Source organism: Tachyglossus aculeatus, chromosome 16 (genome assembly GCF_015852505.1).
Source record: "Tachyglossus aculeatus isolate mTacAcu1 chromosome 16, mTacAcu1.pri, whole genome shotgun sequence".
In the NCBI taxonomy this organism is placed as follows: domain Eukaryota; kingdom Metazoa; phylum Chordata; class Mammalia; order Monotremata; family Tachyglossidae; genus Tachyglossus; species Tachyglossus aculeatus.
The window spans coordinates 7,885,129-7,907,313 of NC_052081.1; the positions used below are offsets into that span (position 1 = coordinate 7,885,129).

Sequence of the window (22,185 nt, forward strand, 5' to 3'; positions counted from 1 at the left end):
TAATTCCACATGTTTGGATGACTCATTTATATATTGGCAAATTACTCTGCTAATGGGGTTTTTCGCCTCCAGAATTTTACAACCTACTTCTTAATCATTAATGCTGCTTCCCAAAGAGGTGAGCAAATCAACAGAAAACCTCCTTGACTGAAAGAAACTTTTTGATAGTTATTTCGCCTCCACATGATGCGGAACAATCAATCTCTCATTCCCTATGGCCCACAAGTCACTTCTTGTAATGATTCGAGAACTGGGAGCTGGTAGGAGGTATGCCAAAAAATCTGTCAATCTGGAGAAGTGATAACTTGACTCCTATCTGCAATCAATAGCTGCCCAGATTCCTGAATGCATTCAGCTCAGCCAGGCCTTAGGAGATGCCGCTGCACCAGGCTTTCCTGCCACTTGAAAGGGGAATAGGAAGGAAGGCCAAGTTTAAGGCAAAGACTGAAAACAAAAGAGAATACGTGGTAAAAGCAAGAAGAAAGGCAAAGAGAAGGGGTGGAAGACAAAAGCGAAGGGGCATGGAGTATAAGAAAAAGGAGACCATAACCAAACTGACTCCATCGTTTTGGTCCCCTCCTCCACCCATTATTTTTCGGACATTTAAAGGTGAATCAGAGATCAAGGAACAAAGAGAGGCTTTACCTTGTCAATAATGGACTGCATGTGAGATTTGTGTGACTGGTCTCCATAAAGAAGAGAGGACCACTGGTCTGGTGCAATGCGTAAGCCTGCCTCCATGGCAATCTGCACTATCTGCGAGTCATGTTCTCGTCTCAAAGCTTCGTAAGTCCGAAACTCCTCCTTCAACTGCATCAAGGAGGAGTCTTCGTCACGTTTTGTTACCTGTTAAAGGAGAAATAGAGTCTTATTTCCATGGAGCACCTAGAAACTAAAGGAATTCATTCATTCATTCAGTCGTATTTATTGAGCGCTTAAAGTGCAGAGCACTGTACTAAGAGCTTGGGAAGTACAAGTTGGGATAATACCATGTCTAGTTACGACCACTACCCCTAAGGATTTAAACTGTTAACATGTTTTTCTACCCTCGGGAAATCCATCTGTTTACAGTTGCCAAAGTCTCAGATAGTCCACAAAGTGAAACCATCTGAGAATGAAACGTTAATGCCTTTGTGTTGGTCAATGTTATTTAATGATTATAAGGATCAAGCCCAGAAAGCTAAAACTGAACCAAACATGGCAGACCTACGTGAATTTTTCAAAAGCAGCATGCCTGGCTGATAAGAGCATGGACCTGGGTTCTAATCCCGGCTCCACCACTTCTCTGCTGTGTGACCTTGGGCACGTCACTTAACTTCTCCAAGCCTCAGTTAGCTCATCTGTAAAATGGGGATTAAGACTGTGAGCCCCACGTGGGACGTGATCACCTTGTATCCTCCTCCAGCGCTTAGAACAGTGCTTAGCACATAGTAAGCACTTAACAAATGCCATAAAAAAGTCGATTCATGTCTCTGTGCCTCAGTTACCTCATCTGGGAAAAGGGGATTGAGAATGTGAGCCCCATGTGGGACATGGGCTGTGTCCAACCTTGCATCTACCCTAGTGCTTAGTACCGTGCCTGGAACATAGTAAGCTCTTAAGTTACAAAAAAAACAAACAAACAAAACACAAGAGTACAATTTGGGTGCCTTGGCCAATACTCCATTAGCCTCCCCTACAGAGTTTCGCTCCCCTCACGTCTCGGTCTAAGATTCTAAGGCTGAGAATGCTCCTTGGCCAGGAGCCAAAAGAGGCTCACTAAAACAAGAGTAGGTAAAACCAAACCCCACTTTGAAACAAAACTGGATCTGAGTTAACCCCCATGACTGACAGTTCAAAAGGCAAAGCAGGAATTCCCAGCATTACTTAATCCAAACAAATCTTGGAACAATTGTTTTGATGTTTCATAGACAAGAGAACCCTGTCTCATGTTTGCTTCATCTTTAAAAGTTCTTATTGAAGGCTTAAAACCAGAAGGGAAGGGGGAAAAAATGTAAGTTTTATTTTTATATTCCTTTAAAAAGAAGTCAATCCCTTTGGGAAAATATTTAAGCTGCTCTAGCTAAACTGAATCTTAAACACTCTCTAGTGGGAAGTGGTATGTTTCTGGCATGTTTCCTGCATGCTGGATTCTAAATGTAAGACAGATCATACCTTGAAGCAGGAGGCTCTATAAAGGAGCTGGACAACGTGCCCAATGCTGGTTTTTGAGGCTTGAGGAAATCGTGGCTCCAACCTTTGCACCACAAAGAGAACCAAGACTTTCCGGGACAAAGCCGATCCGTCTTCTAAGGCCAGCAAGACCAGCTTCAGCGCTTCCTCCTGCATTGCTGGGAAGGCAAATGAGAAATTTTATTGTGGGGCAAGTTGAGGCAAGTGCCTTGAAACCTACAGGGTGAGTGAACCTGTGCCTATTCAGGTTAGGAGTTGGGTATGGGCACAGCTGCCAAGCCTCTTTCATTTTCTCTTGGCGTTGTAGTCATCCAAACGCCACAGATGAATTGTAAATAATGCTGTTCCTGGGTAAGAAATATGGCCCAACCTCCCGGCATTAAATGTTTCATCTAATATCATTAACTTTTCCCTCAACAGTCCTAATTTTCCCTCTAATGGTCCAGTAATGCATGTCACATTCAAACAGTAGTAGTAATAGTATCTATTGAGTGCCCACTTGGTGTGGTTTATTAGGAATTTGTGAAATAGAGGCTAAAATAATGACATTCCCAGCCACAAAGAGCTTACACTCTTCCAGTTCCAATATATCCTTTCCTCCCAAGATATAAAAAACAGAAGGAGTACAATAGGTGGTCCCTGGCCTCAAGGAATTTATAATTAAATGAAATCACACTAATAGTACATTAATGAAAACCATTTCACCTTTTTCATTCATTTTAATGAAATTATAATATGAAGGAAGAAAAGGCTAAAAGAAAGGCAGCATTAAATGATCTTTTTGAAGAAAAATGTTACAGATTTATCTTCAAGCTCTGAATTGCGGCGAAGCTAAATGTTGTCATTACTTGCAAAGTCTGAGCACTGTTTTATGGTCCAGGTGGGCCTTCTCTTCTCCATTCAAGTCTAATCCACTTGCCCTGGCATTTGGGCATTTGATATTTGCCCCTCCCTCAACCCCACTGCATTTATGTTTACATCTTTACATTATATATTGTAAATTACTCATTTATATTAATGCCTGTCTCCCTCTTTAGACTGTAAACTTGTGGGCAGGGAATGTGTCTGCTAATTCTGGACTTACTACGGTGCTCGGCACATAGTAAATGCTCAATAAATACAATGCATTGATCGATAATCTCAGCTCCACCCGAGAGCCCACTTTGTGAGGCAATATCTGGGTGATTTTTAGAGACATGGAGATTAGATCTGGGCGGAGACTAAAGGAAGGTGGTAGAGTGTAGTTCAATGGGTGGAGTTCAAGCCTCCAGGACTGTAAATTATCTGACTCAACTGAAACAAGTACTAGGGAGGAGGTAAGGTGGTGACTAGAGCATGGTGATGGGAGTCAAGGGTAACAATACAAAGTGTTACACACATTTCCCTCTAGAAATACGAGCAGCTGATTAGATGAGAACCACATTCAACCAAATTATGGTAGATGTCATTAAAATCTGAAAGCATTAGATCAAGTAAGGGAAGGAAAAGGCAGTAGTAAAAGAAATGTGCATGCTACTCTGCCATCATTCATGCTGGCATGGTTCTGTCATGTAGAATTTTCAGAAAAGGAATTAAAGGCTAGAGTGCAAAGATTTCTTTTTTAAAATCCCCAACAGCAACAAAATGAGGAACGGTTTCAAAATTATTTTCAGTCTAAGAGCCTTTTTGCCCTGGATAAATTTCATTAAAAAGAACAAATATCCATGCTTAAGTTACATATATTAAACCCATTTGAATGATCAGCTGAACTTTCCGGTCACCCACTGCTGAATTTCAGGAGAAATTACCAACATCTTGAAATACATACCTAAGAGTCAAGTGGCACTGTTCTTTCCTTCCCTTCCTCCTGGTTTACATCACAAGTCCACCACCCAAACAGCCTATTAGCATAATCACCTCATTAACTTTGCTTGCTACTTACCTGGTCCAAGGAACTGGCAGCCCCGAGCCCTGACGGCTGCCCAGAGATTGGAGGAAAGTTGCTGAGGATTCTGATGCTGGAGGATGAGCTCGGTGACCGTCCTCTCGCCCAAGGAGCGAGCTGCCCTCATGGCCCGAATTCGTCCCTCTTCTTCCACCAGTTGACAGTGAACTAGCGTCACCAGTTTCCTCTGCATTGGGCGACTCAGGACACTCTGGGTAGTGCTGTTTAGACCTACTCCTTTTGGAAGGGGAGAAAAAAAAACCCAAATAAGACAACCAGCTCTTCAAGCTAACTGGAACCTCTAAATCAAGAGTTAGAAGTCTTTAGTTTTGGTGTGCTGGGTTTCAGTAAACCACAGGTGCTATCAAAGACTCTGGGTGAGAGGATGCCAGATATCGGCAGGCCCTCTATCACAGGTGATCAAATGTCCCAAGCACTTCCTCCCCACGTGACCTCCTGCGTTTTCAAGCAATATGTCACCGAAAACAGAACATGTGGCTAACTCGACTGTTTTAGCTTAATATCTGCTGCAGTAAAAGTATATTCAGTCAATCAATCATATTTATATACAGTTTACTATGTGCAAAGCGCTGTACTACATGCTTGGTAGAGTACGATGCCACAGATACATTCCCTGCCCTCAATGAGTTCACAGTTTATATCAAAATTGAATAACGTGTACTTTCCCAAAAACCCATTTTGGATTCGAAGGGTTTGGTGCAAATCAGATCTGTCACCAGCTGTAAACCAAATTCTACAATGACGTAATTGTTTTGATGGTGGCAAAGGGATATCGGCCTCATCTGGACTTACCTCTAGCACTGCTGAGTGGTTTCAGGTACAATGCTAATTCTTCGACACATTTCTTGGCTTCCTCGTAATGCTTTGTATCTTCTGCCCCACTGCACAAAGTAATGGGCTGCTGCTCAGGGACCTGCAGGAGAGAGCGTGTTAGTTAAAATGCCCCACTGTCCACAAAATCGGAACAAATGTGCTGACTTTAGAACCGAGTGCCCAGTTACCAAAAATGGGTAATGACCATGATGTGCTAATCACTCAAATAGCATGGGGAGTGTTCTGTGTGCAGAGCACTGTACTAAACATAATAGAAATTAGGACTTTACAAGAAGCTTAAAATTTACAGCTCACAGCACATCCTCAGAGTGGCTCAGTGGAAAGAGCACGGGTTTAGGAGTCAGAGGTCATGGGTTCAAATCCCGGCTCTGCTATTTGTCAGCTGTGTGACTTTGGGCAAGTCACTTAACTTCTCCATGACTCAGTTACCTCATCTGTAAAATGGGGATTAAGACTGTGAGCCCCACATGGGACAACCTGATCACCTTATAACCTCCCCAGTGCTTAGAACAGTGCTTTGCACATAGTAAGCGCTTCATAAATGCCATCATCATTATTATTATGTCCTACTGACTTCAAGATTTCACACGTCAGGTGTAAGGTTTAGATTTTTTAAGGGTGAAATTCTTGGTACTTCAGCTCACATTGCTGTTTCCCATTAACATTTGGAATCAATCAATCAATCGCATTTATTGAGCGCTTACTGTGTGCAGAGCACTGTACTAAGCGCTTGGGAAGTACAAGATGGCAACATATAGAGACAATCCCTACCCAACAGTGGGCTCACAGTCTGGAATGGGGAGACAGAGAACAAAACCAAACATACTAACAAAATAAAATAAATAGAATAGGAATGAAACTATTAAAAAAAAAGAACCCTCAAGAGAACACTAAATCCATTCAAACATGCTGCATAAATGACAAGGCGAGTTAAGCTCTTAATTCAGGAATTTCCATTTTAAGGCAACACGAAGTTGCTTCTGCGCATCAGATCAGGAGCTCTGAAAGATCCATCCGTAAAACCACTCGTGTCTTTAAGATGCCACACCCTAGCCCTCCAGAGATTTACATTAGACTCACTTAAGAGCAGGTAGCAACAAAAGACTCTGAGGAATAGATAAATCATTACAGAGTACATCAGGTTTGGCTATCCCAATTGGCAGCTGAATGGGAATGATTCAAGAAGTTGGCCTCTAGTTGGTAAACCAGTGCCTGGGGATACAAACTGTCATGATGCTTGCAGTTAAAAGCGGCAGCCATCTTGTCTCCTCCAAGAGAATCCGAACTTGGTACCATGAAATAGCAGTAGTACAAGGGACACTTACTGAGCACCCACTTGGTGTGGAGCACCGGACTAGACAGTTGAGGACATATAGAATAACAGAGTTATGCATCTCCTAGCCCCAAGGAGCTTCAGCGCTTAGAACAGTGCTTTGCACATAGTAAGCGCTTCACAAATGCCATCATCATTATTATTATATGCCAACGGGAAAGAATATACAATTTACAACCAGAAAGATAAAAATTAAATACAGCAGATGTGCACCGTAAGTGCTATGAGGGGATAAATAAATTAATACAGATTGGCAGAAGGGATACTACAATTACTCTTGCTATTATCACTATTATTATTGGATGATGTAGCTCAGTGCTGGGAAATTAGTGAGAGAAAGCTTGTTCAGGGAGTACTATACTAAGCATTTGGGAGAGTACAATATGACAGAATTAGCATTCATTCATTCAATCATATATATTGAGCGATTTACTGTGAGCAGAGCACTATACTAAGCATTTGGGACAGTAGAATACAATAATAAGCAGACAGATTCCCTGCCCATAACAAGCTTACAGTCTAGCTCATTCCCTGCCCATACAAGTTTACAAGAGTAGCCCAAAAAATCAGATAATGACCAAGATTTTTAATGCTAAATTTGTCACTGTGGTATTGCTTATAAAATATAGCACATTCATGATAGAATTACATCAAATAATAGTCATGATTTCCTGATTTCAACAAAACTACTGAATAATGTTCAATTTTTTACTATATTTTCAACTTCAACAATTGCTGTGTTACTGTCTGATTCATACATTCAAAACAGTGAATAATTTTTCTGTTTCATGAATTATTTGTCAATTGGAGTTAGCTATCCAAGGCCTACCCATGTCCCCTTCTCAATCATATGGTACAATTAATTTAAAGGAACAAAGTAATTAATCACTTATCTGACTGACATATAGCAGGCATTTCTAGTTTATCTAGAAGCCTAAAAGTTTCAAAATACCTGCCATTAATCAAATAAAGGTCCCTCGCTAAGTAAGGAAGGAAGAAGGAAAAGTGCCAAGGAGAAACCCATACCTGGGAAGTATATGAAGGAGATTTATATTGTTACTTGATGATTTAGAAGGTGTAATGGGCAACTCAAGGAAAGCTGACCAAAATAAGAACTTAAGAAGTTGTTTGGGTTTCCTAGATGTCAGCCCTTCTAACAATGCCCTCTCTCATTTATTTACACTTGGGGTATTGTTGTCACTGGGTGAGTGCCTACTTCCTAACTGGAGAAAAAAGAAGGGCATAAATTGAAGAAGGTCCTGCCCACAAGGCACTCAATCAAGGGAGGATCACAGAAACAAGTAACATCAGCATTAACATAGCATTTTGATGCTCTCTCCCTCGCCTTCCATTCACTCTTCCATACCTAGTTCAGAAAGCGAGAAACCCCCAACATTTTAAACATTTTAAATGCAGGCTCCTTGCTTTACCCATGCTGCTCTTAGGGAGGGGAGAAGAGGGAGAAAAGAAACACTCACTCAGTTCCAGTACCACAATTTGTGGAGGGTGAGGGGCATGTAAGGTTTTGAAGCACTTAGTACAGCATTCTGCACCCGGTAAGCGCTCAGTAAAAACCACTGCTTGATTTGAACCCCGGAACAGCCTGGCCTTGTTGGCTGAAGACTTGGCCTGCACTCTCTGCTTCCTCGTTATTCCACTCATATGTCTTTTTTTTTTATCATCATCATCAATCGCATTTATTGAGCGCTTACTATGTGCAGAGCACTGTACTAAGCGCTTAGGAAGCACAAATTGGCAACATATAGAGACAGTCCCTACCCAACAGTGGGCTCACAGTCTAAAAGGGGGAGACAGAGAACAAAACCAAACATACCAACAAAATAAAATAAATAGAATAGATATGTACAAATAAAATAAATAAATAGAGTAAAAAATATGTACAAACATATATACATATATACAGGTGCTGTGGGGAAGGGAAGGAGGTAAGATGGGGGGGATGGAGAGGGGGACGAGGGGGAGAGGAAGGAAGGGGCTCAGTCTGGGAAGGCCTCCTGGAGGAGGTGAGCTCTCAGCAGGGCCTTGAAGGGAGGAAGAGAGCTAGCTTTTTAATGCTATTTGTTAAGCACTTATTATAATAAGTAATAATATATATAATAAGTATAATATATATACCAGGCACTATTCTAAGTGCTGGGGTTAGATTCAAGCAAATCAGGTTGAATACAGTTCCTGTCCCATTTAATTCCCATTTTATAGATGAGGTAACTGAGACACAGAAGTTAAGTTACTTGCCCAAGGTCACACAGCAGACAGGTGGCAGAGCTGGGATTAGAACCCAGGTCCTTCTGACTCTCATGCCTGTGTTCTATCCGCTAGGCCATGCTACTTCTACCAGCAGTAGCATGAGAAATGTGTTCATTGTAACTGCAACCAGGAGCTTGGAATTGTCTTAGTATGGAAATTATCTGCTAATCCAACTCAAGTAAATTTATTTTACTCCATTGCCCTTTTTTGTTTAGAGGCTTGGGACCTCATCACACGTACCAAAAATCAATTAATCACAACCAAAGCTAGCAAGTCAAAATGCTAATCCTCCCTGATGAGGAAGTTTACCTCTTATACCACCAATCTGTGAAAAGCAGGCTAACATTCCATCAATCATGGAGGGCTCATCAGACAATTAGTTTAACAAGTGACACAGTCTTTTTTATTCTGAGTTAGAGACAAAAGTATCCTTTAGTCTAAAAGCAATCGATACCTTCCTAAATAAACCCCTTGTCTTAACTGTAGGACTTTTGGGACTCAGCTAATTGGAAGGTGGAAATCCTTCTAAATTTATTTTAAGAACAACTTCTGATGTTTCACGTTTTATATTAAAAAAATTTATACCAAGAACAGCCGATGTTGCCCTCAGTAATATTAACTTGCAGCTACTTGAAAAACTTGAGACTTCTACTTTGAAGGTTAAAGAAAAATGCTCATGAAAGGAGAAATAATTTGTTGAGAGCCTCTTGCTGCCAGGGAGTCTCTCAACATTTAAATACAATCCCAGAGAAAATGGCAGCTGATGGAATTTTAGCTCAAAAATCTCATCTACAAAGTATTTTTCTTCGGGGAGCAGGTACAAAAGTTTGAAGAAGATGAAAGGGGACCAGCAAGTTACTTTGCTATGTGACCAAATTTTCAAGAAGGCAAAAAGCCTACAGTCATTCACACTCTGGCCAATTTCCTCTATACAATACACACACATGATAATGCTTTCTTGGCAACATTTTCACAATTCCTTTCCCCCCTCTTTCAAAGAGGCAAACTTTCCATCTATCCATTCCAGTATACTCTCATCAGGACCAAAGTCCTATTCCTGCACAAAACTTGGGCCAAGTCAATTTCCTTTATGCAATTTAGGAGAACTGCTCATCACATACATACTTGGCCAAAACCCCCCACTGATAATAGAAATATCTACAATGTGTCTCCAAAGCCCTGTCCCACACATCGAAATACCAAATTTAATGGGCTCTTACAGCATCAACACCCAAAATGGAATGAAATTGGAGTGCCCAGTGGGCACTCTGGTGTGCCAGCTGCAGAATAATCACAGCAAGATGCCCACAGGGAGCCTGCATCAGTCTAGGGTGGACCACCTGGTCATCCCTGCAACTGGGACCCATGGACTCCTCCCTAATTTGTGGAAGTACTCCAGTTGAGAAAGGGCTGCTGGGCTGGGAGAAACGATGGGATGTCATGGAGGAAGGGAGGAAGGCAAAGAAACAAGGTCTGAATATGCTCTTGGAGAGAAGGGAGGAGGAAGGGAGGAAGAGTGAAGAGAGGAAGGAGCCAGACTCTGCTGAGAGCCCAGTGTCTAAGACAGCCTCTGGGATAAAGTGGATGCTTTCAGGATCCTCTTCCCTTTCCACGTAACCCCAGGGTGGTCACTGCTGACTTCCCTCAGTCACAGATGAAGGAAGGCTGGAAAAAGGCCAGTCTGAGGTTACCTGAGAGAGGGTTCTACTGCAAACTACTTGGGTCCAGGTGGAGTTCACCACAGGACAGGTAATGAACGGGTCGCGATCAAGAGGAGGAGAATAAAATGGAGCCCAAGAGATGCTGCGAAGCAAAGAAACGTGGGTGATGAAAACTAACAGCTGATGATCCATACATTTGTCCAGGGAGTACTCCCTTTTGAACAAAGCCCAGAGGGGGGAAATCCCCTTTGCTCTTTTCAACTACACCTTCTTAAAGAATGTTGGAGAAAAATGAGCAAAAAAATTAAGCCACCTGGGATAGAGACCACAATACTGGGCCATGGAATAATTTGATACATAGTTTCAAGTCTGCTGGACTGTAAAATCTTTGAGGACTGGGATAGTGTCTTACTCCACTGTACTTTCCCAAGCACTGTGTACAGTGTTCTGCACAGATTAAGCACTCAATAAAATACTGCTGATTGAGAAGATTTTCTGCTTTTTAATAGGTTTGGTCTTTGCCCAATGTGTTTAGAATAAGACCACTTATCTATTACAGTTCATGTAATAAATGTAAACGCACAAAGCCAAGGAAACCTAGAACAAAAACTAAAACGGGAAAGTTGAGGCTATTCTTCATATGACCTTGAACATAGTTTTTCTTTTGACAAACCCATCTCTTGGCAGAGTGACGGGCCTTCTTGACATGAATGTTGGAATCAGTTTCAACAGCAAAATCAGCTATAGCTTTAGTCGTGGTCAATTAAAAAAAAAAGACAGCCTAGCTATATAATCAGTCAGAGAGTCCTATTCATCATTTATTTGTTGCTCTTAAGAGTGCATTTTTCTCTTTTGAGAGAATAGAATTAACTCTACAAAAACTTCCATATGAAATTCCCAAACTTTAAGCTCAATAAATGAAATACAAGAGAGCAAATGCTGAGCTATGCAGACATGCAATCCTCATGCTTTGTTCAATTCTAGCAGTCACTTGGAAACTAGCCACCTGTCTGCTCCACCCTTCCTAAAATTTTACTTCGTGGCTGGGTGCCCTTCACATGCTGTTCTAATATCTTGAAAACATTTGTGGGATGTTCATTAGATCAGAAAAGCCCAACAAATAAATCAATATTGTTTTGGAAGTTTCAACAATAAAAAGGCAGTTTCCCCCGCCCATTTCTCAGCAACATACTCAAAATATTTAATGTATTAGAAAAGGAAGTGGGTACCTCTATTTTTGATAAAGACGGATAAAATAATTCCTTTGGCTTTACCTTTAATTTCAGATTTGTCTGTATTTTTTTCCTTCAGCATCACTTTTTTTTAATGGTATACATTAAGTGCTTACTATGTGCCAAGCACTGTATTAAACACTTACAAGGTAATTAGGTTGAACACAGTTCCTGCCCCACAGGAACTTTTGACTGAGGCACAAAAAAGTTAGGTGACTTGCCCAATGTCACAGAGCCGAAAAACGGCAGAATGGGGATTAGAACCCAGGTCCTCTGACTCTCAGGCCTGTACTCTTTCTACTCAGCCATACTACTTCTCATGTGAGTTTCAAAAGAAGGAAGAAAAGGCTCTACTTATGGATGGTAACCTACCGCCTACATTACAATATTAGTCATCTTTTTCTAGGTCTAAATATAGCTTTGCACATTATGTCGTGGGGTAGTGAACTGAGAAAGAAGTTAGTGCTTAGGATGAGGGAGGATTGCTTTCTTTGGCCATCACCTAATTAGACTGTACTTCAGGAGTTTCACACAACCTATAAATGGGGGAGGGTGGAGAAACAGCATGTGCAGAGACTTACTAGAAAATTCTTGGCTTACTCACAGTAGTTACCTAGGGGGCACAATTCAAGTTGCTAAGATCTTGACTTTCGGCTTTAACTTGCATTTTAAGACTGCTGCTTATTTAACAAATGATTTTCATCTGCAAGCAGACCACCCAGGTTTTTACATCTCTGAAATAAAAGCTGGTTATATCAAGAAGCAAAATGGATACACCCAATAGTTTGAGTTTAAAATCCCATGGAAACTCGTTTTTCCCTGAAACAGTCCAAGACATATGGCCTTGGTCTTTTGCATAATGAAACTCCCTATTCCCAGAAGAGCCTCTCCCTCACCTACAGGTTTTGAAATGACAAAAATGCGTAGTCATAGTGGTGACATCCTACAGTTACTGAATCCTAAACTCTGGCCAAAAGCCTCATACCCTCCCAACTGGAAATACCAAAAGGGGTGATTTTCCCAGTGTCTTCTTCTAAATAAATACACAACTCCTCCTTCACACCACACACTACAATAAACATTAAGGACACATTGCAACGGATTCACGGAATTCATTTAGAAAATGAATTGAATTCGGCTTAGATGCTTTTGTGACTTCAAGGCTGAACTGATGGAAAACTTCAAGTATGAATTTCTAAATGAGCCTGATTCTATCTAAAGAAAGGCAAGTCTTCCTCAGGACTGGTGAAAGACTGGTAAAAGACTGTGCTCAGATATTAAAATAATAGAAGAAAAGAATAATAGTGGTATTTAAGTGCTCACTACATGCCAATCCATCAGTGATACTTACTATGTTCACAGCACTGTTGTGATAGTATAATACAAGAGGGTTAGCAGGAACGTTCCCTGCCCACAATAAGCTTACAATCTAGAGGTGGAGACAGACATTAATATAAATAATTTATAATATATAGTTTAAAGATATGTACATAAGTGCTGTACGGTTGAGGATGGGGCAAATACCAAATGCCCAAAGGTCGCAGATTCAAGTGCATAGACGACGCAGAAGGGAAAGGGAGCCAGGGAAAAGAGGGATTAATCAGGGAAGGCCTCTTAGAGGAGATGTGCTCTTAATAATGCTTTGAAAGGTGGACAAAGTGCCACTCTGGCGTATATGGGGGAGGTGAGAGTCCCAGGTTAGGGGGAAAACATGGGAAAGGAGTCAGTGGCAAAATAGATGAGATCAGGGCATAGTGAGTAAACTGGCGCTATAGGACTGAAGTGTATGGGATGGGTGGAAGTAGGAGATCAGTGAGGTGAGGTAGGGTGGGGTAAGATGACTGAATGCTTTAAAGCCGATAAGGAGTTTCTGCTTGATGCGGAGGAGGATGGGCAGCCATTGGAGGTCCTTAAGGAGTGGGGAGAAACATGGACTGAACTTTTTTTTCTTTTTTTTTTTTTTTACAAAAATGATCCCGGCAGCAGAGTGAAGTATGGACTGGAGTGGGGAGAAACAAGAGGCCGGAAGATCACTATGTCAAGTTGAAATGATGATGATGATGGCATTTATTAAGTGCTTACTATGTCCAAAGCGCTGTTCTAAGCGTTGGGGAGGTTACAAGGTGATCAGGTTGGTCCACAGGGGACTCACAGTCTTAATCCCCATTTTACAGATGAAGTAACTGAGGCACAGAGAAGTTAGGTGACGTGCCCGAAGTCACACAGCTGACAACTGACAGAGCCGGAATTTGAACCCATGACCTGACTCCAAAGCCCGTGCTTTTTCCACTGAGCCATGCTGCTTCTCGTGGCATAGGATAAGTGCTGGATTAAAGAGGTAGCAGTTTGAATACAGAGGAAAGAGTACATTTTAGCAGTGTTGTGAAGGTAGAGTGGACAGGATTTGGTGGCAGATTGAATATATGGATGGAATAAGAGGGATGAGTTGAAGACAACTTCAAGGTTACAGTCTTTTGAGATAGGGAGGATAGTGGTATTGTCTACAGTGATGGGAAAGACGGGAGAGGAGAGGGTTTGGGTGGGAGGATAAGAAGTTCAGTTTGGGGCATGTTTAGTTTGAGGTGTCGGTGGAACATTCGGGTAGAGACATCCTAGAGGCAGGAGGAAATGCGAGATCGCAGGGAAGGAGAGAGGTCAGGGTTGAAGATGCAGATTTGAGAATCATCTGCATAGAGACAGAAATGGAAGCCATGGGAGTGAATAAGTTCTCCAAGGGAGATGGAGACCTAGAACTGAGGCCTGAGGAACTGTCAGAGAGTGGGAGGCAAAAGAGGAACCAGTAAAAGAAATTGAGAAGGAGCGGTCAGAGAAATAGGAGGAGAACCAAGAGAGGACAGCATCAGTAAAGCCAAGGGTGAATACAGTTTCAAGGAGAAGGTGGTGGTCTAGTGTTGGACAACAGCTAGGAAAAGACTAGGACAGAGTGGCGGAAGTAGGATTTGGCGAGAAGAAGGTCACTGTATACATCAGAGAGGGCTGTGTCCATGGAGTGAAGAGAGTGGAAGCTGGATTGGAGGGGAACTGAGGAGAGAATTGGAGGAGAGGAAGTGAGACAGTGTGTATAAACAACTTTCTCAAGAAGTTTGGAGAAGAATGGTAGGACGGAGAGAGAGCAATTACTACAGGGAACCATAAGGTCAAAGGAAGACAGGGTATATGTAAGCATGTTTGAAAGCAGTGGACAAGAAGCCGTTGAAAAGAGAACAGCTGAAGATGGCAGACAAGGAAGGAAGAGGGAAGGGGCGAATGTTTTAAAAGGGCACGAAAGGATGGGGGTCAGACCTGTCTACATGTTTTGTTTTGTTGTCTGTCTTCCCCTTCTAGACTGTGAGCCCGTTATTGGGTAGGGACCGTCTCTATATGTTGCCGACTTGTACTTCCCAAGCGCTTAGTACAGTGCTCTGCACACAGTAAGCACTCGATAAATACGATTGAATGAATGAATGAATGGGGTAGATTTGGAGAGGAAGCAAGAGATCCCTTCTTTGAATTTCTGCAGAGAATACAGGGAGAGTTAAAGAGGATGTGGTGGGAGTGGGGGGGGGGCAGGATTGGAGAGGAGCAAGGGAGACTTTAGCAAGCACATCCTGGGGTAACAGGAAAATCAGGTCCTAAATGGGCCTCCCAAAGTAGAAGGGAGAACAGGCACTGAGCCCCATTTTATACATGAGGGAACTGAGGCACTGAGAAGCTAAGTGACTTGCCCAAGATCCCACAACAGGTAAGTGACAGAACTGGAATTAGAACTCAGGGCCTCTAACTCCCAGGCCTGTGTTTTCCTCCTCTAGGCCACACTGCTTCTCTGGGTTTAGTCCTTACTGCATCCCTTTCAGGGTGACTGCTGGTCTAGGTAATCACTTTTTATTGCAATTATTGAAACCAACAAGGAAGTAGAGGCTTACAAAGTCTGAAAATATTTCAAGTAGCATGGTCTCCTATCACCCTCACAACCTGCATCCTGGAAATGGCTCCACGAAGCAGAAAGGAATGTGATCGGGAGGTTCCAATACAATGACATTTTCTTCCCCCGCCAACCTAGTTCCTGGTGTCCATCTGCTGAAATCCCCAGCAACATCATCATCCAAAGTTTTTGTTAACTGCTCACACAAGCAAGGCTCTGTTCCGGGTGCAGTTCAAAACAGGCTAAAATGGCCCTGTTCCTCTTAGGTAGCTTAAAAAACAAGCAGCAACAACAACAAAAGCATCACACTTCTGAATTTACCAGCAATACCCTCTTCATCAAAGCTAATTAAATACCTGTTTTCTCCTCAAAAGATCCTATTAGGAAAAGTACGTTTATTCACATCCAGTTTGAGCCTATGTAGATTGAGAATAGGTACTCTAAGTCTACACTGAGCTGTGCTGTTGGGGTAGGTAAGTGTAGAATTAATTGATACTGAATCGTGCCACTTTTACCTGAGTGACGCTGGATTTTTCACTCATTCCCTTCCCTAAAGACGGAAGGAAAATGGAGAAGAGGGAAGTGGCAGGGAGAAGGGCACCTCAAAATAACTCCCGCCACCTTACCTGAGCACCCACTAGCTGCAGCAAGGCTGAGTTCACGGGGAGGAGCTCGATGTCGGTGTTGATGGCGGTCTGGTCAAAGGGGCACGCCTTGCGGTGGAGCTTGTTCAGGCACATCTTGCAGACGGTGTGGCCGCAGCCCAGACTGATGGGCTTTCGGATCGTTTCGTCAAATGTCTGAGTGCAAATGGGGCAGGAGAGGAAATCCGTCCATTGTGGAGCTTGTACAGGCATCGCTTCGGGAGTGACAATTCACAAGACAAAAATCTAAAGCACAGATTCCACTGGAATCAAAATCTTTGAAAAAAAGTTTGTTGTTTTTTTTTAAATAGCTTCTGTAAATTCAGTCAGCACATAGTGTGAAATATAACCTAGGGGAAAAAAAAGACAAAAAGGAAAGGTTTCAGTCTTTCTTCCTTTTGGCTTGTCAATTTAATGTTAATTATGCATCTCCCTCTCCCCCACAATTTTTAACTCCCTTCTAGATTTTATACCAAACTTCACCTTGCTACCTTTAATTTGAAAAGTAATATTAGTCTCATTGCAGTCAGAGTTGGATCTATTTTCGGTGACTTCAAAACACGCACGAGCTGTCATTTTTTTTGTTTTATTTCTTGCCAGACAAAAAAGGTGGAGTGGTTGCTAATGATGAGGGGACCAGATGGTGGTTGGTGAATATCTTTTTTCCATTGCAGTTTCCCACATTTCCCACACTTTCCTTTTCCTTTTATTCCTCTCTTTGTCCAGTCTTGAAGTCTGGCATATGCCTGACTTTAGCTATTGGTAATTTTAAAGATCCTTTCATATTTAGGCCCTTAACAATAAAATGATTTACTGTTTTTTATTACAAATAGAAAAAAAACCAAAAGACAGCCTGGTCAACATTACTCCCAAAAGGTAGACTTGCTTTGTCTACACTACCCTGTATCAAGGTATATTTTCAATTTGGTGTAAAACCACATACTCACACACGTACATTCCTCCCTCACTCTCCCCGAAAAACCTCAAATAATTTTTATTCTAAGTTTGTAGATACCAAATCCCCTTCAGTTAAGTCCAATAAAGTAATTTCCTCTTTGGACTTTAAATCCCTTTCTGCTTTCATCACCTCCTCTCTCTCCAGCACCTCGTTCCTGGCTGTTCTACTAGGAACAGAAGCAACTTGTGGCCCAGAAGATTTGTAGGTTAACTGAGACTTCGTTGACCGTTTTAAAGCAAAGTCTTCCTACTTCAGCTCAAAATCCTTGGCTGCAGAAGTGTTAAAGGAAAAAACATGGAGTTATTGCCCTGTTAAATTGTCGCAACTGATGGTTCAAAAGAGTCTGAATTATATGAGCTTTACTGTCTCTATTTTAAAGAACATAAAAATTCAGTCAAAAAAACTAACAGTTGCTAACTGTGTATGTACTGTGTATGTGTAATCAAAAAGGAATAACTTTTTTAATCAGAATCTTCATAAAGACAGTGAGATAGGGAGACAAATGACAACAGTGACTTAGGTTCCAATCCTAACTCCACCACTTGCCTGCTGAGTGACCTTCGGCACATCACTTAAATTGTGTCTCAGTTCCCTCATGAAGCAGTCATGCGGTCTGTGAGGAAAATCTTTAATGCCCTTGCAAAAGCACCGTTGAGCTGGCAGTGATTTACCCCCAATCCTGCTGGGCACAGCAACTAAGCCGACTTCCTGGATGTGATAGCTCAAAACCTTCCGCCAAGAATTTAACTGAGAAATACACAGCCTGGCAAAGAGAATTTGAATCAGTCTGAAATAGTTTTTGACCTTTGAAATAGCTTGGCTGGAGAGCAGATTGGGGCTTTGGATAGTTTTTACATGTGGATAGGTAAAATAGTACAATAAAAGTCAGTGTTCATGTGTACAGCAATCATTCATGACTGTAGTTCTTGGCATCAGCCCCATATGCACCCCTTAGTTGAATCCCCCTCTCAGTGGTGTCTTTTTCTGGGCATGAGGAACAAATATGTGTGTGTACTTGTGTGTGTGTGTAAGTGTACAATATATGACTTGCCTGAAAAACATTAGGTATTTAAAATCAGTTTCCATAACACAAATGCTTCAACCCTTAGCATTGTAACTTCTCCTCACTAAAATTCTAAAATCCCCTTCTAGACTGTGAGTCCCCTTCTAGACTGTGAGCCCACTCTTGGGTAGGGACCGTCTCTATATGTTGCCAACTTGTACTTCCCAAGCGCTTAGTACAGTGCTCTGCACACAGTAAGTGCTCAATAAATATGACTGATTGATAAAATTGCTCCATATTTTCATCTCTCAGTGCATGTTTCATACTGTTTCTCATCTCTCCAATGAATTTAGGTGTAATCCATTTTCCTGTAAATTGCCCCCAAAGTGTATCACTTTTTTATTTCCAACATCTAACCTCATAAATTACCATACATATCGGTGGAAGGGGAAAGAGGCATTTTCAGAGTGGTGGGTGATGGGGTGATTCAAGCCAAAGGGAGTCACTTCAAAACCTGGGAGCCCCAAGCTGTCAAACAGAGATCCCCCTGGCTGCACTGGAAAACTGGCCCACTCCTTCAGATTAGAGTGATTTTCCACATAACAGAAACCACATTCACTACTGCACACTAAACAGATTTCTTAACAAATTACACAATTTCTTTATTGTAATCCTTCAATAGCAAATGGCTGATTCAGAACTCTGGAAGCACCAGCACTTCACACTGTTATTTCTGGCACATTTCACTCATGTACCTTTGAATCTCCAAATTCTCAACATTCTTTAGGTCTCAGAATGTGCAAAATCGTTGTCTTGACCAATCTGAAAAAGACACTGTTGTCAACAGCCTGTTAATTACTCACCCTATCTAATGCAGAACAGCTACTTGAGGCCTATTTTTCCTTTCCATACTGAGTCTTAAAAAGGGAAGGAAAAGCAGGGCCTTATCCTCAGGTCCTTATTTATGGTTCTGCAAATTAAAAACCAGACTGAAGATACCTTTTATCTTCTGCCAATTAAGGTCAGTGAAGATGCAAAATGCTACACTTACTAAAAGCCCTAATTACTATTTCATTTGCTTATGTAAGCACACACCTCAAGGCTTCTCTGTAATTAAACCTTGCCAAAGTACACACAGTTCTCTCTAAAAACCTAGGTTTTGTGCTTGATTAACCCTATGCCTTCCTGGAGGCATGCCTTGACTTCTTCTTGCAGCACTGCAATAGCGTTTTTATCCCGGATGACTGTGCTTTGCCAGGAGAACATTCCCTAACAGCGTCCTATCCAAATCACAGTGAGGCAGATGGGGGAATGGGGACAGGAGGGCTGGGATTCAGGTATGTGGGTGGTGGAAGGGGGTAGAGAACAGAACTGGGAGACTCTGGGGGCTGGGGTGGGGGGGAGGAGACTGGGAGAGGACTGGGAAAAGTTTGGCTAGATGCCCTTTCCAAAGGACAGCTAACAGAGAGCAGCAAGGACTCAGACCTATCTGCCTTCAGCACTTCCACCCCTTCCAATTGTAGGTACTGATGGATGGTTTAAAGGGCCCAAACTAATGCCTTTACTATTCATTTTAGAGGAAGAGAAATGATTTTAGATGACCCATTTCAAACCTCACATAATGAAGAACTTCCACTGCTTTGTGTTTGTCAGCATCTCTTCTTTGAATAGATGATCATGTCAATAATAACAGTAAAAATACTCTGGATTTAGACAGTACCTTTCCTTTGAAGAGCTCAAAGCACTTTCTTATGTATTATCTCATACTCAAAAAAAAACTGCATCGAGATTTCAAACCGCTCACGTGATTACCTTTCAGCTTCCTCTGGAAAAATCACAAGATGATAAATACAAAATAACAGCTAAGCATTTGTTTTTTTAAACACTCAGACTATTATCCTGACATAGTGTGCAAATTTTTCATTATTTTTTAAGGGGGAAAAGTTAAATATTAACACTATCACTGATTGACTTTGACCAGAAAATCACAATCATATACTCCAGAGAACCTGCTTTATCTCAGTCCAAATAATAAAATCAGGATCAATTCCGTCACTGTATTTAATCCAATTTCCTGTGACCACGTTTTAAGACGTTTTGCATGTGAGCTACAAGTAAAAACTGGGTTGATTTTGTTGCACATGAGAGCTTTTAAAGAGTAAAGAAGAAAACCCATGGGTCATTTGAAGCTTCTTCCAGAAAAAAAAATTATCTTCAGAACCCTTGACCCAAACTCAATTTCTGTTGTAAGGAACATGTCCATAGCAACCAAGGAGGGCAACTTTAGATAAAAGCAGAGCTCTCTGAACACAAACATGTTTACACACTTTTGTTTTTTTAAGTCAAGAGCAAGGGACTAGAAATACAATATATGGATAAATACGTTCAGAAATCCTAAACACCTCACATTGTAACAGTCTTTCTTTTAAATACAGACTTTTGCAGTGAGACAGTGGTGGATAAAAAAAATCCCTCTTTTTAATAGAATTTCTCTTTATTGTTGTTACTTCTGTAAGCTTTTTCTCCTTCCAAACAGCCCTGGAGGATATGTTATTTCAATATTATAGTGTTGCCATGGAAGTAACCAATTTATTACTAGTCATATTTGAATCCCACAGAAGGACAGGGAACAGCAATGCTTCAATATCTCAGAGAATTGGAAGTCCAGGAAAAGTTTGAAAAATGAGACATTTTGTTTTATTTGCTGTAATTTGAATGGTTTTCTTTTTTAAACAATGGGGCCACTGAATAAAATATGGTTTTCATCAAATGTATAGTCACCAGCCTAAATCACTTTCCACAAAGGCTGTCACAGTGACTTGAGATCTATGATAATTCTTCAGCCAAGGAGCTGTAGAGTTGGCGATACAATGGCTTTCTGGGGTGTGCTTTAAGAGTTCAAACCATCCACCTCCTATACAACGATCTGTCGGGGATTCCCTCAAATCCACCGACTTTGGCCATCTTCTCTAACCACCTGGGTCAACCCACCTTCTGCTCTCTTTTTCTCCTTTGTTTCAGACCTAAACTCTGATAGCTTAAATAGAGTTTAGGTATGTTAACAAAAATTACTTCATTCCGATGTGAAAAATGGTTTACCTGTGCCTTTCCAATGAGCTTCCTCCTTTACATAGATAGGACCAAGGCTTAGATGACTCAAAAGCAAGTTATTCCAAGGTCCAGTAAATTTAGGTGGTTATGAAAACCCACTCTAAGATATATTTGTTTGGACAACTTGAAGCATTCTTCGTGGTTTCAGGACATTAACCTTCTTGCTGCCATCCAACTTGTACTTCCCAAGTGCTTAGTACAGTGCTCTGCACACAGTAAGCACTCAATAAATACGATTGAATGAATTTGATACTCCTTTACTCTAGGGTCAAATGTACCTCCAGGTCTTCTTCCCTCGGAGCTCTCCTAGAACAGTCTTGCACTTCTTGTTAAATAGGCCTTACTTCAATGCTTCAATATTACCCTTCTCCCAGGAAGCTTCTGCTCATACACCGAAAAGGTAACTATGGAGAGCTGGCCTTTGCCCTCGAAAATACCAATGATGGTAAAATTTACTCACAGATAAGTGGGTAGCTGAAAAACCTAATGCAGGACCCAATGTCCCAAGCAGGCATGCACAAAGGCTGGCCTGTGCTGCCAGTTTAATTCAGATCAACATCCCCAAACAATGAATCTCTACTCCTTTTTCCTAAAGTGTATTTCATTTTTTCTAATTTGATAGTCTGTGAATTCAACAGACAGCGATTCAGGACAATGCAAATAATAGATGTCATTCCAGTCACTTTAAATGTAACCTTTTTAAAAAAAAAAAGAGGAAAGAATTTCAAAATAAAGTGTAGTAGCTGGCTCTAAGGATTACCACAAAGGATAATGGAAGAAGACATTCTCATGGGCAAGATTCCTTATCCAGGGCCCTTAAAAAGAGACACTGACCTGCTAACTTTGGTCCTCAGAGAAAGGCATGTCAAACCCTGGAACTGGCAAGGGAAGAAAAACTGGCACCTAAGCAATTCCTGCCCATCGAACAGTAATTCTGAGACCAAATGTGACACAGGGTTTTAAAAACTATTAGTCAACTTTTGATCCTGGTCTGCAAACCCTGTTTAATCAGAAAATGAGGCCTCTTTGATCACCTATTAACAGGGTTCCTCAACCCAAGCTTCAGAGATGCTAAGACATCAAATTAAATTTGTTTTACCCA

General features: G+C 41.4%; 1 protein-coding gene across 6 annotated transcripts in view; it reads right to left on the reverse strand.

The window, feature by feature from the left end:
• RC3H1 (ring finger and CCCH-type domains 1) overlaps nt 1-16,342 on the reverse strand; it is a 40,252-nt gene extending 23,910 nt beyond the window's left edge. For all 6 annotated transcript variants that reach the window (XM_038757995.1, XM_038757998.1, XM_038757997.1 and 3 more), the window contains exons 1-5: nt 15,994-16,342; nt 4,910-5,030; nt 4,094-4,333; nt 2,155-2,330; nt 646-846 (exon numbers count right to left, since the gene is read on the reverse strand). In XM_038757995.1, coding sequence (XP_038613923.1) covers nt 646-846; nt 2,155-2,330; nt 4,094-4,333; nt 4,910-5,030; nt 15,994-16,224 — 969 coding nt within the window. In that variant the 5' untranslated portion in view covers nt 16,225-16,342. The remainder of the gene's footprint in view (nt 1-645; nt 847-2,154; nt 2,331-4,093; nt 4,334-4,909; nt 5,031-15,993) is intronic.
• Nucleotides 16,343-22,185: the final 5,843 nt, after the last annotated feature.